This window comes from Salvia hispanica, chromosome 5 (genome assembly GCF_023119035.1).
Source record: "Salvia hispanica cultivar TCC Black 2014 chromosome 5, UniMelb_Shisp_WGS_1.0, whole genome shotgun sequence".
NCBI lineage: Eukaryota > Viridiplantae > Streptophyta > Magnoliopsida > Lamiales > Lamiaceae > Salvia > Salvia hispanica.
In genome coordinates, this window is record NC_062969.1 from 33,053,250 (window position 1) to 33,073,114 (window position 19,865).

The 19,865-nt window shown below is 34.4% G+C and overlaps 2 protein-coding genes across 6 annotated transcripts; both read right to left on the reverse strand.

The window, feature by feature from the left end:
• Positions 1 to 10,634: 10,634 nt before the first annotated feature.
• Positions 10,635 to 13,762, reverse strand: LOC125189143 (cytochrome b561 and DOMON domain-containing protein At5g47530-like). Of its 3 annotated transcripts, XM_048086381.1 has the most exons (4): positions 13,692 to 13,762; positions 12,061 to 12,656; positions 11,516 to 11,770; positions 10,635 to 11,122 (listed from the first exon to the last, which is right to left on the reverse strand). In XM_048086381.1, exons 1-4 carry the CDS (start codon positions 13,729 to 13,731, stop codon positions 10,811 to 10,813), a joined length of 1,203 nt encoding a protein of 400 aa, XP_047942338.1. In that variant the 5' UTR covers positions 13,732 to 13,762; the 3' UTR covers positions 10,635 to 10,810. The 3 variants fall into 3 exon arrangements, with proteins under 3 accessions (XP_047942338.1, XP_047942337.1, XP_047942339.1); XM_048086380.1 differs by lacking the exon at positions 13,692 to 13,762 and having other exon boundaries at positions 12,061 to 12,860; XM_048086382.1 differs by lacking the exons at positions 11,516 to 11,770; positions 13,692 to 13,762 and having other exon boundaries at positions 12,061 to 12,860.
• Positions 13,763 to 13,766: 4 nt separating this feature from the next.
• LOC125189145 (heterogeneous nuclear ribonucleoprotein F-like) lies at positions 13,767 to 16,599 on the reverse strand. 3 transcript variants are annotated; one of them, XM_048086386.1, is made up of 4 exons: positions 16,453 to 16,599; positions 15,861 to 15,962; positions 15,201 to 15,695; positions 13,767 to 14,205 (listed from the first exon to the last, which is right to left on the reverse strand). In XM_048086386.1, exons 1-4 carry the CDS (start codon positions 16,473 to 16,475, stop codon positions 13,890 to 13,892), a joined length of 936 nt encoding a protein of 311 aa, XP_047942343.1. In that variant the 5' UTR covers positions 16,476 to 16,599; the 3' UTR covers positions 13,767 to 13,889. The 3 variants fall into 3 exon arrangements, with proteins under 3 accessions (XP_047942343.1, XP_047942341.1, XP_047942340.1); XM_048086384.1 differs by having other exon boundaries at positions 15,201 to 15,384; positions 15,466 to 15,962; XM_048086383.1 differs by having other exon boundaries at positions 15,201 to 15,962.
• Between the last annotated feature and the right edge of the window lie 3,266 nt (positions 16,600 to 19,865).

Here is a 19,865-nt window from a genome sequence, read left to right on the forward strand (position 1 = left end):
CTTTGCCTTGTTTCATTTTAGCCTTTCAATTGTCAAAACTTCTTCAAAATAACTAATGTTACAGACATTCATTCTTGTCCTTAAGATCTTGTAATCGACAACCGAAAAATGTACTCCCTTCGTTCCGCAGTATTCAAGGCGTTTCTTTTCGGTACGCTATTTAAGAAAAATTGCGTTAAGTGAGTTAAGTAAAGGAATAACAAAGTAGGAAATGAATAGAGAAATTAAGAGAAAATAAAGTAAGAGAGAGTAGAGTAAGTGAAAAAAAATGTGTAAACTTTTACTAAAAAGATAATAACTTTACTACTATGGAACATAACAAAATAGCAAAATCACTCTACTACTATGGAATGAGGGGAGTATGTAAACATCATGCCATGATATTCTCATTTGTAAATATTACAGATATAATTGTATACGATAGGGGTGGCGAAACGGGTTACCCGCGGGTGCCCGTACCCGATTTTAGCTAAATTGGTTGTCCCAATACCCGCCCCGTGATATACCGGGATTACCCGATACCCGTGTCGGGTATCCCGTACCCGGCATTGCGGGTACCCGTACCCGACCCGAAATTCGAATAAAAAAATTGAAAACCATAATAATCGTCTATGTTCCCTAATTTACTTAATTAATATTGATGGTAAACTTTGAATAGATTAAGAATAAAAGTGAGGGGACTCTATAGCTAGTTCCGATGAGTTTTCAATTGTATGTTCGTCGGAATATAAAAATATTTCAAAAGAACTCTTAGAAACATAATAATATAAATACTCTTCTCTACATTATTATCTCTCTTACTTTATCTTTTATCCATTCTAACTATTTATTTTTAATTTTTTAAACTGAATGTGTATATGGCTATTATTATTTAACTATTTATTTTTTTCTCTAATTTAACAATTTGAAACGCCTCTATTAATATGGAATGGATGGAGTATTAAAAATGATATATGGCTCTGATACTAATAATAACGGGTATTAACGGGACTAACGGGTATACCCGTACGGGTAGTGGGTATACCCGCTACCCGCAAAACTCTAAAACACACTACCCGATCCTGCCCCATTTCCCGTTATCGTCGGGTATCGGGTACCCGATACCCCGCGGGTAGCGGATCGAGATGGGAATTACCCATTACGCGCTACCCATTTTGCCACCCTAGTATATGATGTCATTTTTGTCAATAAAATTTACATCTTAGATGAGTTATCTGACCTAAAGTTAGAGAAGGATCTTATTAATCAATTTCCTTCTTAGACGAAGTTAGGGAAGAATCTTATTAATCTCATATAGAGAATCTTATTAATCTTAATACAATATGTGAAAGAAGTCGGTACATGTGGAATTCAATAAATCTTCAGATACAATTATGAATTTTGATTTCATAATTTTTTAAAAGGTAGATTGTTGTAGCTACTTTTCAATTGGATTTTACTTGAATATACATCTAGAATTTCGTAGTCGTTTTCAGACATGAGTAGTGCGTTTAATTAATTTCTATGATGCAATATCTCTGCTTGTAAAGTATTACTTGATTATAGCACATTACTTTATAATAGAGGGAACAATTTTTATAAATTTTGTCAAACTATCATTATAGATTTGTGAACCTTGGAAATATTATTTGAGGTCCCATTAACTATGAGTTAATATCAATTGAAGTACTTTTTTACTATTTTCAAGTTTTTCCGGACGAAAAAATCCTCAAATATCTTGAAGAGTATATATTTTTATAAATATCTTTACTATATATTTTTTACGAATTTTCTAAATATAATTTGACCTATGTACAAGAAAAGTTCCTTCTTCAACGTTTTATAATTAAATAATTTTAAATTATTTTTGAGGTATAGATAGTCGTAAAAATTAATGTCCAATCAATAGACAATACTTGTGCTGGGAATTGGTGCCCCTTGCACAGCGGAAGTCATGCATTCACAAATAAATCATACATATGGATCTATTTTGACCGATTATGTGATTAATTAACCACATGTTAAACAATTAATTGCATACAAGAACACACATTAATCATGCTTAAGGAATTAAAACCTAATTCATGATATTATAAGGTCTAGGGTTACCGATCTAATTCTCCAAAGAATCGTCGATTGTTTGCACCTTCTCCACGTGATGTTCTTTGTACTCAACCACGAATCTTCTAATCTGTATCCCGAACTCAGAATCTGACCTTTGAGTGGGCAAAGCTTGTCAGAATCGAAAAGGGCTTGGATAGAAAGAAGACAGAATATCAGTTTTTGAGAAAACTGATTTTTCGTCCACTCCCAGAGGGGAGCACGAAAATTAATGAATAATATCAATAAATCTTCTATCTAATCTCCTTTTATATAGAGTATTATGGGTCAGATTAGGGATCCATGGAGGTTGGACTTAGGCCAAACTTATTAGACTTTTACTAATTAAATTGAGCCTCAATTTAATACAAGTCTGACAGAATATTATAATCAGCCACTACTATAAAATAATATTGACTGCCTATCCAATCCCAAATAACAAGTAATCCGGGTTTTACCTCTTTAATTTATTATTTCTCCTGTTTAAGATATAAATATCCATTAATTAATTTAAGTCTGTTATTTGACTTTAATTAATTAATATCTTTTTCCAAGAGTTGTCTAGTTCAAAATCTTTATTTATTATTCTGGAATAAATTCCAACCGGCCGGGTTTCTGAATAATAAAACCTTTTTCGAACATCTCTTGAGGATATTATCAAACTGGACTCACCCAGCACACAATTCATTGCAATAATAATACTAGCACCTCTAGACATTGCTCACCACTACCCAAGATATCAGGATTCTTGGATTGTGAAAAATCTGCAGCATTTGATAAATCAAAGTAGTGTATAATCAATATCGTATGCTCAATGTTATATCAACAATGATTAAGAAATAACAATCACCGAGACCTCGTCTTGGTAAATAGCAAGAAAGACTTATCTCAACTGTTAGATCCTTCAGTGCTATACCACACCAATGTCGTTTATTTCCTAAGGTAAGGAAACATGCGGACTGACACTGCAACCTTTCACGATAGGTAGCCAAAGCCTATCTAGCTTGTGAAATTATATTTCTCATCTACAAAGGACCGACTGCATCACCTTCTGTGAACATCGTTCACGACTAGTCTACTATGCAGAAGAATCAGACTTATTTGTTTCTTATACATTTAAATGTTTGAGAAACATCTTATAAAAGTTCAAGCAAACATCAATGCGATAAAATTACTTCTTCTCGTCTTGGGTTAAAAGTGGATTGTAGAATATATTAAATACAAGCAATTCTATCCGTGCAACATGCTCAAAATATGCTTTTCAGTATACCAATCCCAACAACTTGAATATTAATATATTATTAAAAAAAATAATAATATCAATAAATCAATAGACGAGGGACTGTGTTTGTGGTTAGAAATTGTATGTTGAAGGCCTAAATGCACATATGTTAAATGGACATCAGAATCATTTACTCCTTTCGTTCCATTCAAGATGGCCACATTCTTGAGTGGCACGAGATTTTAAGAAGTGTTGTGAAGTGGAATAAAGTAGAGAAGAAAAAGGTATTTGAATATTTTAATGAGAAGACAGGAGAGAGGAGGTTATTTCTAAAATTGAAAAGTGATCATCTTAGTTGGAACAAACGAAAAAAAGAATGTGGTCGGTCATCTTGAATGGGACGGAAAGAGTACTTCTCGTTAGTGAGGTAGTGTAACGCCCGCCGTTTTTATGCCTTAGTAATAGATTGTCGTGAAGGAGCACTTCATGCTAATTAAATTCAACAAGGAGCTAGCTAGGTGGTGGGCGGTGCTGGTGTAGTAGCACTAGATTGAGATCATTTCAGATTCGCTTGTTGCGTATAAACCTCAAGTGAGAGAGGCAGTGATGGTGGAGCCCACTCTCGATGATGTTGATGCGGTCGCCACAAAAATCAACGACTACCCCAAAAAATGATGATACATGTTCCAATAAGTTCGGTACTCATCCATGCGCTTTGTCGTCAACCTTAGCGTCATCATTAGCACACGCACACAGTCACACTCATCACAAAGATTTGGATTATATCCAAAATTGGGGTGCATGTTAGGATTGGTAATATAGATAGCATATGTCGTACGAATAGAATTGCTTGTATACAATAAAATTTAATCCAAGACGAGAAGAAGTAATTTTATCGCCCCCACTCGGCCATTCAGAGAGCCTAAACTTTTCCTTGAATCGAGCCGAAAATGGCATATCCGCCTCCTCCGTGGAATGTAGAAATACACTTTGTTTTCAATAAATATCATATAAAATATAGTAATCTAATAGTTTAGGTGTTGGTTTTTTTTAAGAGATACAGGGATCAAACCTCAACAAGAGCATATATTTTTCGTTTTTTTACTCTTTTAGTTTATCAATTCATATTTCTTTCTTATCATCAAAGTTATACATATAAATACTTTATAAAATCAAAAATTTTACTAATTTGCATATATTATGTTGTTATATTTATTCTTTAGTTAAATTATTTTTAATCTTGTGTTAATGTTTTTTTTTTCCTAAAAGTACTTATAATTTGTGATCCATGCATCTTAATTATTCTCTATGTAACAAAATAAACATTTAAATATTTTTAAAATCTAAATATTTATTGCTCTACTTATATCACTTTTGTATATAATATTTTACGAAGATTTTGAATGTATATAATATTTACAAATAATTTTATATTTTTAAATGAGTAAGAGTACATATTTGCAAGCTAATGCATGTTTATATTTTATTAACGAAGCTAGTGCTACTTAAATATTAATATAATTTTATTTATTTTATTATTAAAAATAATATTAAATTAAATATTTAATATTTTAATATTAAATTTTCGGCCCCGCCATTTTCGGGGTCTGGATCCGCCACTGCAAACATTTAAATTTATAAGAAGCAAACAAGTCTAATTCTTCTGCAGTCGGCTAGAAGAGAAATATAATTTCACAACCTATATAAGTAAGCCTGCTTTATTCGGCTGGTTTCGGTTTTAACCGGACCAGTTAACCGGTTTAACATGGCGTGTTCTTCTTTTCAGCTCTATTTTCCGAAGCGGACCGCTACAGATTTCCAACTTCAACTTTCTTCTATCTTTTTGGGCTCTAGTTTGCACATTTTTCACAAAACGCGCAAAAATACCAAAATAAATTAAATATGCAAATAATGGTTGCAACTTTGAAACTCAAAACGAACCAAATAATGACCTTAAAATAGCGCGAAATCCGAGCGTATCACGTCTATCTATATCATTGTATATATATTAAATGCGGAAGGTTTAAAAAAATTTGGAGAAATTTTCATAATTTAAAACAATAATTCTAATTTGCTTCACACTCAATACTTACCATATGCACATGAAATATAATATTTTTAGAGTTCCAGTTGTCAAAACATTATTAGTTACCATTTTTAGAGAAATTTCCATAATTTAAAACAATGATTCTAATTTGCTTTTAACTCAATACTTACCATATGCACATGAACTATAACATTTTTAGAGATTCAGTTGTTAAAACATTATTAGTTGGACATACCACGTCATATTATCACTTGATATGTTAAGACTAGGGAATTTTTGCTCCATGTTTGGTTGACGGGAAAGTAAAGCTGGGAAGGAAAATAATTCCGAAAAATGAATACTCGAAATATGATTCCTAACAACTTTATTTTCCTATGTTTGAAAAAATATCATGATTTTAAATTTTACATTTGATTTAAATACTAAACTAAAAATATACTCTTGATTGGGGGCACATCACAATAACTACCTACAATAGATTAAATTGCTAGTTGAAATTAATTCTTATGGAAATCAATATGATATTTATTTTTATTCATTTTTTTAGAATGATTTGTACTCCCTTTGTTCCATGTTAATTGAGTCATTTTTCTATTTTGGAAAGTTCAAGATAATTGAGTCATTTCTATTTTTAGAAAGTAGTCTTTTCTCTTACTTTATTATCTCTTCATCTCTCTTACTTTATTCAACCTCTACTTAAAGACATTATTCTTAATCTCCGTGCCAAAAAAAAATGCTTTTATTAACAATAAAACAAAGGGAATATGTATGGTCCAATTAAAATCTATAAATTCTAAATACTAGCATAATCATAGAAATGTATTTTCTCATAGATCAACTAATGTAACTACTCCAATGTTAGAGTTTGTATACTAGAAATCACATTTCGAGTGATTGAATACTGTAAAACTCTTATTTTATTTTCCAAGGAATAAAACAGATTATTTTTGTCATAATATTGTTATGTTTTACATTTAATGGATGTTAATTGCATGTTTAAATGTATAAGTTAACTTAACAAAGTCTAAGTCTTTGTTTTAGTAGACCGGTTGTGGGCGGCGTCCACTTTAAGGTAACACGGTCAGTCCTAAACAAAGAAAAAGAAGAATTTCACGACCTAGATGGAATTAGACTATCCATCATGAGAGGTTGCAATGTTAGTCCGCATATTTCTAAGCCTTACTGAAATAAGATGACATTGGTGTGGTAAAACACTGAACGAATCTAACAGCAAGACTTGTCCTTGGGCTATCTACTGAAAGGAGAGGTCTTGATAAATATTTGTTTCTTAATCAACGTAGGTTAGCATTGAGCATACGGTATTAATTATGCATTACTTTGACTTATCAAATGGTGCGGGTTTTTCGTAACCCAATAATCCCGATATATTGGGTAGTGGTGATTAATATCTAGCGGTGCTAGGATTGCTATTATATTGAATCGTGTGCGAGGTGAGTCTCGTTTGATGATGTCCTCAAGAGGAGCGCGAAACAAGGTTTTATTATTCGGAACCTAGCTAGTTGGAGTTTGATTACTTTATGAATAATAAATAAGCGTTTCATGCTAAGTCTACTCTTAGAATTAATAAGAAGTTAATTAATTAAGTCCATAGCAGACATTAATTTATTAATGGACATTTTTATCTTAAGCGCGGGAAATGAAAGTTAAAACGAAAACCCGGATTACTTATAATTTCGGATTTGGATGGGGAGAGTTCAATATTAAATCTGTAGTGGTTGCTCGTAATATTTCAATTAAAACTTATATTAAATTGTGGGTTCAATTTAATTAGTAAAAAGTAAATTGGATGAGCTCATATCCAAAACCTTCCATAGATCATGTCTGGGCCCAAAAGGAACTTAATATAAATAGGAGAATAAAGGAGACAAAAATCATAAGTTTTTACAATTAAAATTTTCGTCCCTCTCTAGTAAGAGGAGTTCGAATTTCTCTCCAAATTGGAAAATGATTTCTTCTGTCTTCTTTATTTAAGTGCTAGTATTCCGGTGAGATCAGCTCACACTGATATTGGAGTACAATTCGGGAACCAGAGAGAAGATCCGTGGTCTAGTATTCAAAGCGTCACGTGGAGAAGTCGCTAGCCATCATCAATTCTTTGGAGAATTAATTAGGTATTATTTCTGCTCCGTAGAAAAGCATGTTTTAGGTTTCAATATTCTTAAAGCATGATTAATTCAAGTTATGAGCATGATACATGTGAGAATTACGCAAATAGATGTTGTATAAATAATATGCTAAATAAATCTGATTATTATGTGATTTATTTGTTCGATTAATAATTATTAAATTATGACAACTCAGCGCTCGTTTCCGCTGCCAATTCCTTCATCCAAGTCATGGGAAGGAAGTTAATCCAGGTGCAGTAATTCCATTGCCATATTTAGATACACCTTTTACTACATAAACCTTGAAACAATGTTCTGTAGCTCAATCAGACACACGCATATACACCGACACTCACACGCACAAGCTAGCAAGTTATATTCACTACAGTTACTAGTCAATTCACTGCACAATCATCACAAGTGCATAAAGTTGACATCTTTCTTTGTTTACCACTTCTAGAAAATCTACCCAGTTTAAATAACACAAAAACAAAAACCATTTTTCTTGGCAAAAAATTAAACATTAACTTGACAACCATAGTCTTCAAGCCTTCAGCATAAATTATCATTTTTTGGAAGAATTTATGAGCATACCTTTCATTCACTCCTTCAAGTAATACATCGGTCAAATTGATTGAGAAGGATCGCGTCGATATATATTACCACATGGCCGGTTTGAGTGTTAGAATGTTGTGATATATTGTTTGATTGGTTGGTGGTATAGAGATGATGTCTTCCTAGTAGGAGATGAGGAAATGGACATTATCGATGGGTTGATTCACGGTGTTGCATCTGGATCGGTTGAGCTGCAGGATGCATTTCTAGTGGGAGATCAGGAAAATGGGCATTAGCGGCGGCGCGTAAGATTCATTATTGGAACATTCTATGCTCGCTCGTTGCGACATGTAAAAACACATCGCTCATTGTCTAATTAGAAATCTGCACGTAAAAAAAAAAATAGAAATCTGCGCGTTGCATTATTTTTAGTTTTTTATTATATATAATTCTCAAAATTCAGATTTTATTATAAAGAATAATATAGTGTTCAACTTCTTGGTGCTAAAAAACACTTAGATCATGTTTGGTTGAAAATAGCACATTCCTTATATCCCTTGCTGAATGTAAATGATGAAAATGCCCTATTTTATATATAAAATAGCACATTCCTTATATCCCTTGCTTATTCTATAATTTATTTTGATTATATTTAATTGTCAGAATTCTATTTGGAAAAGTAATCTGATTTCTTATATTTTAAATTTCTGTCTTATTTTGATTTTTAATCAAATTAGGAATGTAATCAAAATCCTAAAAACAAAGAAAGTAGTACAATTTTTCAGGACTGAATCCGAACTTTTCTTAGGTCGGGGGGAGGCATGGTTGGCAGGCTGTCTCGCCACGCGCCAACGCCACGTGGCGAGCTCTGGCGCGCGGCGTGACGCCCACTCGCTGGCACGCGAGTGGGCGTCGATTTTTTGCTATTTCTAATTTTTTTTCAAAAATATTTGAATAAAAAAAATAATTTTACCATTTTTTTTCTTTTTTACTCACATTCATCTATAAATAACCCCCCACCATTTTTTCCACACACAAACACTACACTCTCACAACGCCATCTGTCTTTCCTCTCCAATTTCTGCACAAAATGTCCGGTGACGGAAACTTCGGCGGCGAGGGTGGCGGCTACGACTTGAACGCGTTCGACTGGGGGAACATGTACAATGTTTTGGATGATGCTTCCGGTTCCGGTTCGTCGCCGTCCACCCAAGGCTCAGCAACGCCGGCGTACCAAACACCATCTTTTCTAGTTGATGCATACTATCGTCCCGCCGGTCCGGAGGAACACACTTCGGAGGCGGTGGAGGACGGTGATGACAGCGGCCGTCATCCATACACACTAGCGGAGACGACGGTGCTCTTCGACGCTTGGATCAGCACGTCGAACGATCTCATCCTCGGGAATCAACAAACCCGCAAGTGTTTTTGGGAAAAGGTCACCAAAGTATACAACGCAAAAAGGCCGAAGGGGGCCTTCACCCGCAACTACAAGATGCTTCGCGCTCATTTTGAGCGAGCCGAAAGAGATGTCAAATGATTTTGTGGGATCTACAAGAGGGAAGCGGAGTAATACCAAAGCGGAGCTAGTGGAGCCGACATTCTGAGAGCAGTTTTGCAAGTGCTTTAAATATGACACCGGCAAAGATTTCAAATTTCCCGATGTTTGGGAAGACGGTCAAACATCTTGATAGGTGGGCTGGCGGTGTCGATTCCAGCACGGGCTCGAGCTCGAAACGCACAAAGCATATGACGGGTGGTCAATACTCGTCTAGTGAGGGCGGGGAAGACAACGCCTCACAAGAGGTTGAGTTCCCGACATCCGATGCAGGGAGCTCCACTGGTATACGACGTCGGCCGCAAGGGAACAAGGCGGCGAAGGCGGCTAGAGGGAGGGGGAGGGAGGGTCCGAGGCGAATCAAGCCAGGCGGGCTCCCAAGGGCCGCGAACACCCTAATGTCCATGTACTTCACCGCCACGATGGCTGACACTTCTCGCATGACGCCTCCCCAATATCAAGCCCATCTTGCAGGCATTGAGTATCTGGCAAATCAACTTGGTATTCCACCTCCACCTAGCTTGAGGGCACCGCCACCGCCTTCAGACGATGATTCGTCAGCGGAGTAGTTTTTATAATTTAAGGGTGCAATTTTTAATTTCTAGTATTTTAAATTATGTCTTTTTTATTTTTTTAGGATTTTAATTATGTGTTTTTTTTTGTTTTTTTTAGGATTTTAAATTGTAATTTTCTTTTATTTAATGATAGTGTGTTTTTATTAATTGAATTTGTTGGAAAGAAAAATAAAAAATAAAATTAAATGAATAGTTAAGGGATGAGATGGTTAAGAGTTGAATGGATGCAAGTGTTGTCTCTTAGTTAAGAGATGAGGTAAAAAGTGCAGTGAGACCCATGAATAAATAGTGAAGGGATGAGACAGTTAAGAGACGGTATTGGGACAAGGATGAGGATGGTCTTATAAAGTCAAACAATTTCTTAAAAATCGTGTCGATCGGATATGATACATTTAATTATGAACGGAGGGAGTAAATACTATGAGGAAACCTCGACTGATTACTTCACGGTAATTAATTATTGGCTCTGTCATACTCATAACAAAGTTAAGCAGTAGTATTTCTTTTTTAAAGGTCCGAACTAATCTTCATATCTAAAAGAAATGCCTAAACTTAGTTGAGACGGTGGGAGCATGGGAGTACACTCCAACGCATATCAATCCAGAGTGAACTGTGAACATACAGTAACTAATCATTCGCCACAACATGCTAATTCAAGAGTGGGGCTGGTGCAGTAGCACTAGATTGAGTTTTTTTAAGACTCTTTAACTTTTTAATAGCCTTGCGGAATTTAAGCCAAGTATAAAGCTCAAGTGAGGTAGCCACTGCCCCCATGAGTCCAAGGGCACCGACATACGACCATCTCCAGTGATGGTGGGTCCCACTCTCAATGATGTTGATACCTTGAAATATGTTCACCGCCGCCACAACAATCAACGAGTACCCCAGAAAATGATGGTACATGTTCCAGTATGTTCGGTACTCATCCGCGCGTTTTGGCTTCAGCCTTAGTGCCGTCATCTGCACACACACACACATACACTCAAAATAAAAATAAAAATAAAAATAAAAATAAAAATAAGTAAATGTATTATAAATATAGAAAGATGTCTTATTTTATAAACCTAGCTTTGAGGCATTGTTAGTTTGTGAATCTGTGATTAGTAAAATAAGAGTAAATAAGAAAAAGTATATAAAATATATGGAATGTGTGGCCCATAAAAGATAAAGTAAAAGAGAATGAAAAAAGACATTGACTATATTTATGCGGGAGAGAGGGAATAAATAAGTACTTTCATAGATAGAAATTAACTGATTGTTATGCACGTATAAAAATGACATAATATTTTTTTAAGGATTGAAAAAGTAAAACAAAGTATTGAGATAGTAAACGAAAGACATTGAGAGGTTTACTTGTATTGTTGTGAAAGTGAAAATCATAATGGCTAGAATCCGGTGGGTTGTAAATGTGTAGTGTTGGGAGGCTTGGCCGAGCCAAAGCCCTATGGCCCACCCGATCGAACCAAGAAGGTAACCCATACTCTGGCATCCTACGTGGAAGGCGCCCCACCACGTCACCCTCTTAGGGTGACATCTCAAGTACCTCACCACGATCGCACCCGTCGGAAGGAATATTCCCCACCCCACCATGTTTAGCACCCCATGAGCCTGCACATTATATATACATCCTTCATTTAATTTCTTGTTTCTTAATAATAACACATAAAATTATTTTTATTTTTGGCCATCCCTTAAAAATAGAAATTTTCAAAACCTTTTATTTTTGAAAGTGTGTCCCACAATCCACTAATACTATTTTCTCTACTTTTTCTCTTCATCTTTCTTACTTTACCAATTATGCATTAGAACCCGTGTCGTTTCATAAATTTCTATTTTTTCAAGAAGGGATGTAGTATAGAATTGTCTAATAAAAGAAGCATAGATTGTATGGTAATTACCGTTCTCATCCGAGTACGTTGGTTGGGGTCGAGGCTGAGTCGCTGTCCGGTGATGAGATTGATGGTCCGGGAGGCATCGAGGTAGTCAAGAGAGGTAGGGTGCATACGAGGCTTGTCAGCGTCGACGGCGGCCTTACCAATCTGCCAGACAATGTTGGCTCTGGAGGCGTTGTAGGCGTCGGGGAGGATGATGGTGGCACGGATGATGTAGTACATGATATCATGAAGGTATATGAAGTTGAAGTTTGTGATGTTGAGGCCGAGGTCGTCCGAGGGGCGGAGCTGGCAGCGGCGCTTGGTGGCGTCCGTGATGTTAAATTTGCGAGCAGCTAGGCCGGTCTGGTGCTTGACGCCCATCAAGGCTCGGGTGCCGGCCATGTGGGGGCCGTCCAGGTTGAGGCCCCAGGAGAGCCACGCCGTGGGGGACTCCAGCCTGGCCCCCACAGCCACATCCAGCTGGCGGGAGCCGTTGTCGAATTTCCAAGCGAATTCGGCTCCTAAGGAGAGGAGGTTGCAGTTGGTGCTGATGTTGAGGTTTTCCGCCTTGATGAGGAAATCATCTGAGCAAACGTGGGCTTTTACTAGCAACGGTGAGACTGAGAACAACACCATCGCCCACACAAATCCCAACATACAATTACAAACCATTTTTCTCAATGTGCAATTATGAATTTTATGCTACATACATAACTATATATTAAACGTCCCAAATTAGTGTTTACTTTCTAGATTCTTTGCTTCTTCACCTATAACAACGACGCAGCCTTTTCATTTTTTTCATCATGTTCTTATCTACCTTTTCCTTTTTATTACTTGCAACCATATATAGCTATGATGCTTTCACATTTATTTGTTGTACCTATTAAAAATTGTAGCCTGCTTTTCCTATTGAATTTATTTCAAAATTTATAGTTAAAAAGAGAGACAATAATTAATACTCGCTCTATTCCAAGGTAGTTGAAACATATATTTTGGGCACATTATTTAATAAATTGATATGGTAACAGTTAAAGTGTGGAGAAAAGTAAGAGAAATAAAGAGACGTTAAAGTATATTAGTAGTATGGGAGAAGGTGGACTTTTTTGCTAAAAAAAAAAATACTCAACTACCTTGGGATAACCCAAAAAGGAATACGACTCAACTACCTTGGGACGAAAGAAGTACAAATTCAAACATAGTACCACCTCTGTCTTTTAAATTTTGTCACATTTTGACCGGACATAGATTTTAAGAAATGTACTAATGGAAAGTGAGTTGAAAAAGTTAGTGGAATGTGGATCTTATTTTTATTTACTCCCTCCGTCCCATAATAATAGGTCATATTTCCTTTTTTGTCCATCTCATATAAATAATCCATATCCATTTATGACAACTTTTTTCTCCCTCTCTTTTAGTACTTTATTATCTATAGATCCCACCATCCACTACACAATTTCAACTACTTTTTCTACTCTCTTACTTTACTAATTACAAATTAAAACTCGTATCAACTCTAAATGGCCTATTTCTATGGGACGGAGGGAGTATCTAGCTAAATAAATTATCCTAACAAATCCCGTATCCAAATCTTGTAGAGATATACTTAGAATTGAGTTTAGCAATAAATCAGATTCAAGATTTGAAACTCATACCGACTAATAATGTCACATAGCTGTTGTATGCAATTAACATGAACGAAAAGGCAATCCGACCTCAGACGTGAGAGCTATAGAGTATAGTGGCTTTAACTCTACATTTCAAACAAGAAATATAAGTTACATTCCAAAAACTTAATCCAACCATGTTTCGTCCTACATTTCTGATAAATACTACTCGTACTAACAAAATTGTTACCGTGCCTTTGAAACTGCTTCATTAAGTTCATCCGGAGAAGATTGGAACAGCTCTATATAACGACTTCCCAGCGTCATTCTGTCCTTAGCCAATGCAGCTTTAGCATCTTCTGCAGAAGCAAACTCCACGAAAGCTTCTCCTGTGGGCCTACCCTCAAAATTGAAGGCGATATGGATCGAGTCTTCGGACAAAGTAAAGTTCTTGAAGAAATCTATTATATCATCTTTCCCTGCTGAAAATGGCAGTCCCCTCATCCGCAGTACGGGTGTAGGTTCACTAGTATCTTTTGCTTCTAATGATTTTGACATTAACCTGATTAAAAAATGTCATCCAATTGACTCAGAGCTCACAACTTAATGGTACACAACACAAGTAATATAAGTATGAAGCGACAGCACACAAAGTAGTTCAAAAAAGTTGAATCATCTACACAAGTACGAACCAACACAAATGCTCTAATCAGAGCCATGGAAACTCTCCTAATTTATCTAGTATCCACACCTTTCACAAAGGGTAGCCCGTTTTCAATTTATTTACAACTTCAAATGTGAACATTACAAACTATAGAATTTCAAATGTACATCTCATATCATTATTAGCTGCATAACACAACAATTTCTCTTCTAATAAATCCTACTAGAAATTAAATCATATATGGAAAATCCAATATCCTACTAACGATTCTGAAAGAAAAACAAAAATCACAAGCTTCAAGAGACACTCCTAAAATTTTATGGAAAGTACAGTCAACAAGTTATACTATTGAGGAATATGTCAAGGGACTGACTAATAAGAAGATAGCAATAACTCTGCACCACAGGATAGTTTAAATTCAATCGTCATGATTTCTTAAGATAAATGAGAAAAGTGTTGGTGTAGAGTCTAAATCAAAATTGTATTCACAAACCATCAGAGATCTAATTAAAGGACACTAAACATCAGAACCGACAGGTTGAATACAGCAGGAGATGGCCAGTACAACAGTTGACCGGCACACTACAAACTATAAACAGTCACCCTGATGGATATTGGATACTGCATGAGCACATTCCAAAATCTATGGTGTCTTGCTGGACAGTGAGGTTTCAGGAACTGGTTTTACATGCCAGACAAAGAGAGGTGACATGTTCAAGAAATGCATTTTACGCATGCCCAACAGCTAATAAGACAATACGAGTATAAGTTTGCTAACATATATATATAACACATAAAATTCAAGAAACATTGAATGCATCCAAATACCAATCAGAATGGGAGGATCCACAGCTACGAATATTGAATAAAAAAGAAAGGGTTAGGGCAGTTACCTCCCCCTTGAAGCAGCTTCTTCCAACTCCTCCCGTGATGCAGGGAAAAGCTCTATGTAGCGATACCCCAGAGTCATCCTATCCTTCGACATTGCAGCTTTTGATTCTTCCGGGCTTTCAAATTCCACAAAAGATTCTCCAGCTGGCCTTCCCTCAGAGTTAGCTATTAAATGAACTTTGTCTTCTGACAGCGCAAAATCCTTAAAGAAGTTAATAATATCATCCTTGGTAGCAGAAAACGGCAATCCTCTCAACCGCAGTACACCTTTAAATTCTGACAAGTCCCTCTCATCCATAGATCTTGCCCTTGGGGCACCACGACGAGGTGAAACGCCAGGAGCATCAGAAACTTCATTTGCAATAGCATTGTAGTATTCCTCTTTCCTGCTTCGGAAAACCTCAACATATCTCCTACCAATGTTTCGTCTATTCCTCTGCAAAGCAAAATCAATTTGCAGTGGATATCCCAATACACAATAAGCTTCTCCTGTAAACCTGCCACCCTTGTGAACAAACAGCACATCAATAACATCTAGACCATGGAAGAAGTCGACAATCTCAGCCTCTGCGCAATCAAATGGAAGGCCTCGAAGTCGGACAACTGGAAAAGGTGGCGGAACATAAGAAAATGCAGGAGGAATAGGAGGTGGAGCATCATACATATAACTAGGACCAGGAGCTCCAAAATACGAAGAACCCTGATCCATCAAACGCTGCCGTTTGAATCCCATTTCCCTTGCATCAGCACTATCAACGTATTTACTTCACATCCATACAATCAAAACATTCACCGAGTCAGCCAGATGCATTAACCTAATATTAATAAAGATGGCAGAGGAAATTGTAGTTCTAAACAAGATGCCATTTTACTTTGAATTACTAAGAACTAGTTCAAAGCGCAATTTTTATAGCTAGTTTATTGAAAATCCGAAATTGATACTTACTAAATTGAAACAACAAGAAACTACGAATTGATAACAAACTCGAAATAAAAAGAATGAACGCTTCTCAAGTGCAAGAAAGAAAAGGAATAAAACTCAAATACCTAATCAGATTGGCAAGAAAAAATTGCAAGCAAAAAAAGAGTAAAAATGCATAAAAAATGAAGATTCGAACCGATAAATCCAACGGAATCAAAACCTTTGGATCCAAAAAATCTTTCGTCTAAAATACGGATTAAATAGCAGCATCAACAAACCATAAATTGTTAAATGCGAAGCAGAATTGAGAAGATTAGTAAGGAGGTCCTTACCCTCTGTAAAACATCCTTTTCATTCACTGAACAAAATCTGGTGACCTAACGAACGAGAATGCCGTGTGCAAATCGACGCCCAAGGGCAAGGGATATGGGGAAACCCTTTCTGGATTAAACGTCGTCGTCGCAGCAATGTTTTACTGTTTAAATCGTATTAACACTTGTCAAATATGTACTTTCTAAATTTTGCGCTAAAACTACTCCTCCCTCCGTCCCCAATTAAGAGTTACACTTTTACTAGACATGGTTTTAAGAAATATAAAGAAAAGTTAGTTGAAAAAATTAATGGAATATAGAACCCACTTTCTTATATTGGTTTTATAATAAAATGTGAGTGAAGTGAGTTAGTTGAATGTGGGACCTACTTATCACTTATGGTAAAAATGAAGTGTGACTCTTAATCGAGGACGGACCGAAATGGAAAAGTGTGACTCTTAATCGGGGACGGAGGGAGTATTATCCTACACCATCCCCTATTCCACCCCTTACAAACATAAATAATGGGTCCACCATCATATTTTATGTTTGTGAAGGGTGGAGTAGGAGATGACATAGGATAAATAAGTAATAAGTGATCCCTCCGCTAAAACATGTGTTATTTCTAAAGTCTCTATAAATATGAGACAAAGGGATTATCATATTTAAGTTTGCGAGTTGCGACACCAGATATCGGGCTAAGAGTAATGGTTTCTTTTTAAAAAATAATACTTTTATTTACATTTTAACTCAATACGAGTTTTAATAAATTGTTGGACTTTGAAATAAATGACGATGGTAATATTATGATATTGTTAATTTTGTTGTTAGATTATTTCTTTCTCTTTTATATTTTCATTTCTATTTTATTCACTCGACACCGTTAATAAAACTCCATATTTTTAAAATTTTGTGCAGAAAAAAATACCTTTATTAGCAAGAGAGTACTTACCTATCTTCAATTTTACATTAAGTGAGATTCAAATTTTCTCATCTCGAAATTTTCAATTGAATTAACAACGATTAAAGTCATTGTAGTAAAAACAATAAATAGACTTGAGAATTATTGAATCGACAATTCAATTAAAAGTGTCGCTGCCTTTCAATTTCTCAGATCATGAAAAAATTATAAATTTGATCTTTAAATAAAGTTTTTGTAAGAATTTAAAGTTTCACTCCACTTTATTAACACTGCACATGAAGCTCATTTACTGTTAACAACCTGAAATTTAAACAAATACTTTTACATCACACGAGAACTTTTTATAGTTTTAACAAAAAATATGAAAATGAGTTAAAAAAACAAATTAAAAAGACAAGTGAAAATATTGATATTAAATTATTATTAATTAAATGAAATTTAATTTAAAAAAGAGTATAATAGTATATTGTATTATAAAATTATTTGAAAATTAATTTTGCTAGTAAATTATATTTTTTCCACTTTCCTTCTATACGTGACCTTTTATATTTATAAAACAATTCTTATAAACTTATTTTTTCATATATTTATTTATATTGTCCTTTTGTTCCAAAAACTAATTTATACTCCATTTCTTTTTTTAAATTTGGATCTCGTATATACATTGTGTTTTATTTTATTTTTCTCAACTATTTTAATACTATTTGTGATTTGGAATATAATTTGAAGCTTATAATTTTAAATATTTTCTATATAGTACTCCTTCCGTTTCTTTATAGTTGAGTCATTTTACCATTTCGGGAAGTTTCTTCATAGTTGAGTTGTTTCCTTATATAGTAATTTTTTCCTCTTTCTACTTTACTCTCTCTTACTTTATTCTCTTTACTTTATTCACTTTATACTTTATTCTCTCTACATCTTCATCTCTCTTACTCTCTCCGTCCCATTGAAGATGACCCACTTTCCTTTTTGGTTTGTCCCAATCAAGATGACCCATTACTTAAAATGGAAACACCTTTATCTCTACTTTATTCTTCTCTCTCTTACTTTACTCTCTCCTCTTACCACACAAAATATAACTGCATAAAATCCCGTGCCGCCCAAGAAAGGGGTCATCTTTCTTGGGACGGAGGGAGTACTTTTTTAACTATTTATTTAACACACTCAACATTCATTTCTAAAACTCCGTGTCAAAAAGTTTTGCCTCAACTATGAAAAAACGGAGGGAGTATATATCACAAGGAGAAATATGAAAAAAAAAATCAATATATGGTCATTTGGTACTACTGTCAAAATTATAGGAATACAGAGTTAATTATCTAGTAGTACGAGCATAGGTGGGCACCAAATGCGACGACCTTCCATAGTCAAATTACCTTTATCATGCACTATAAAATATAATAAAATATTAATCACAAAATAATTTAATAATATGAGTTTAAAAATTGTAGTGGTTTATTATATGATTCACTATATGAATTTATCTGGTAATCATACAAGTTATTTGGTGTCCACGGATTGGGACCATCCCTATAATGATATTTAACACACTATGAAATAATTATGAAATTAATATTTCAATGAAATATTGAAATTAAAGTGATTAATTTATTTAGAATTTCAACTTTTTATGATCATATCAATTTGTGCAGCACGAGCTATACATTAGAAGATTGTGTTATGTATGCTGATTCACACAATCTCCCATCATATTACCCTTATTTTATTAAATAATAGTAATAACTAATAAGTATTTTATAGCAATGTCATATATCCACATAATATCATTCAATAATAATATTTTTTTAATTATATAAAATTTTCATTTTGAAATCTTATCAATGTATATTACACTATATAAAATAGAGAAATGTTATATACTAGCAAAATAATATTTATAAAAGATAAAAAAAAAAAAAAATACTACTACAAAGAAATATATTAAAGAAATTCAAATGAAATGTTTTCTTTTCAAACGAGCAATTTTTCTGTTTTAAAATTCTACCAATATGTACTAATATAATACTTGCGAAATTATAAGTTAGATATATATGGCATATTATGAGAGAAATTTCAACTAGAAGAGTATTTTGCCCAACTTTTACTTTGTAGAAAATTAACAATTTATTTATGTTCATATTATGGTGATAGTTTAAATAAAATGAATAAAAAAAAATTATTTAAAATACGATAAATAATTATTCTATCTAAAGTTTTATTGTGAATCTTTTAATAATGATAGATATTTTCAAGAATAAAATCAATTATGTATTTATTTTAAATAATATAAATGACTTAAGGAAAAGTTATAGTAGTACTAATTTTTCTGCTATGAATAGGGTCAAATTAGAGGTATATAATAAATGATGCTGGCAATTCAAATTTTTATTTTATTCAAATTTTGTATTTGCATTTTTTGTCAATTTACCTATATTCTTCGATTAAATACTTTTTGCTGATGCATTTGTGTCTCCGTGATAACTGCCAAGATTTCCATTCCACACCACCGCAA

What these genes read in the sequence shown, in the direction of transcription:
- LOC125189145 (XM_048086383.1), bottom strand. Translation starts at nt 16,475, where the DNA reads ATGAAAAGGATGTTTTACAGAGG. An exon ending in AAAAGGATGTTTTACAGAGG is followed by an intron (nt 15,963 to 16,452) that starts GTAAGGACCTCC and finishes ATGGATGTGAAG; the next exon opens with TAAATACGTTGATAGTGCTG. An exon ending in GAAGCTGCTTCAAGGGGGAG is followed by an intron (nt 14,206 to 15,200) that starts GTAACTGCCCTA and finishes TTTTTTAATCAG; the next exon opens with GTTAATGTCAAAATCATTAG.
- LOC125189143 (XM_048086380.1), bottom strand. Translation starts at nt 12,708, where the DNA reads ATGGTTTGTAATTGTATGTTGGGATTTGTGTGGGCGATGGTGTTGTTC. An exon ending in AACGTACTCGGATGAGAACG is followed by an intron (nt 11,771 to 12,060) that starts GTAATTACCATA and finishes TATAATGTGCAG; the next exon opens with GCTCATGGGGTGCTAAACAT. An exon ending in TCACTTTCACAACAATACAA is followed by an intron (nt 11,123 to 11,515) that starts GTAAACCTCTCA and finishes GTGTGTGTGCAG; the next exon opens with ATGACGGCACTAAGGCTGAA.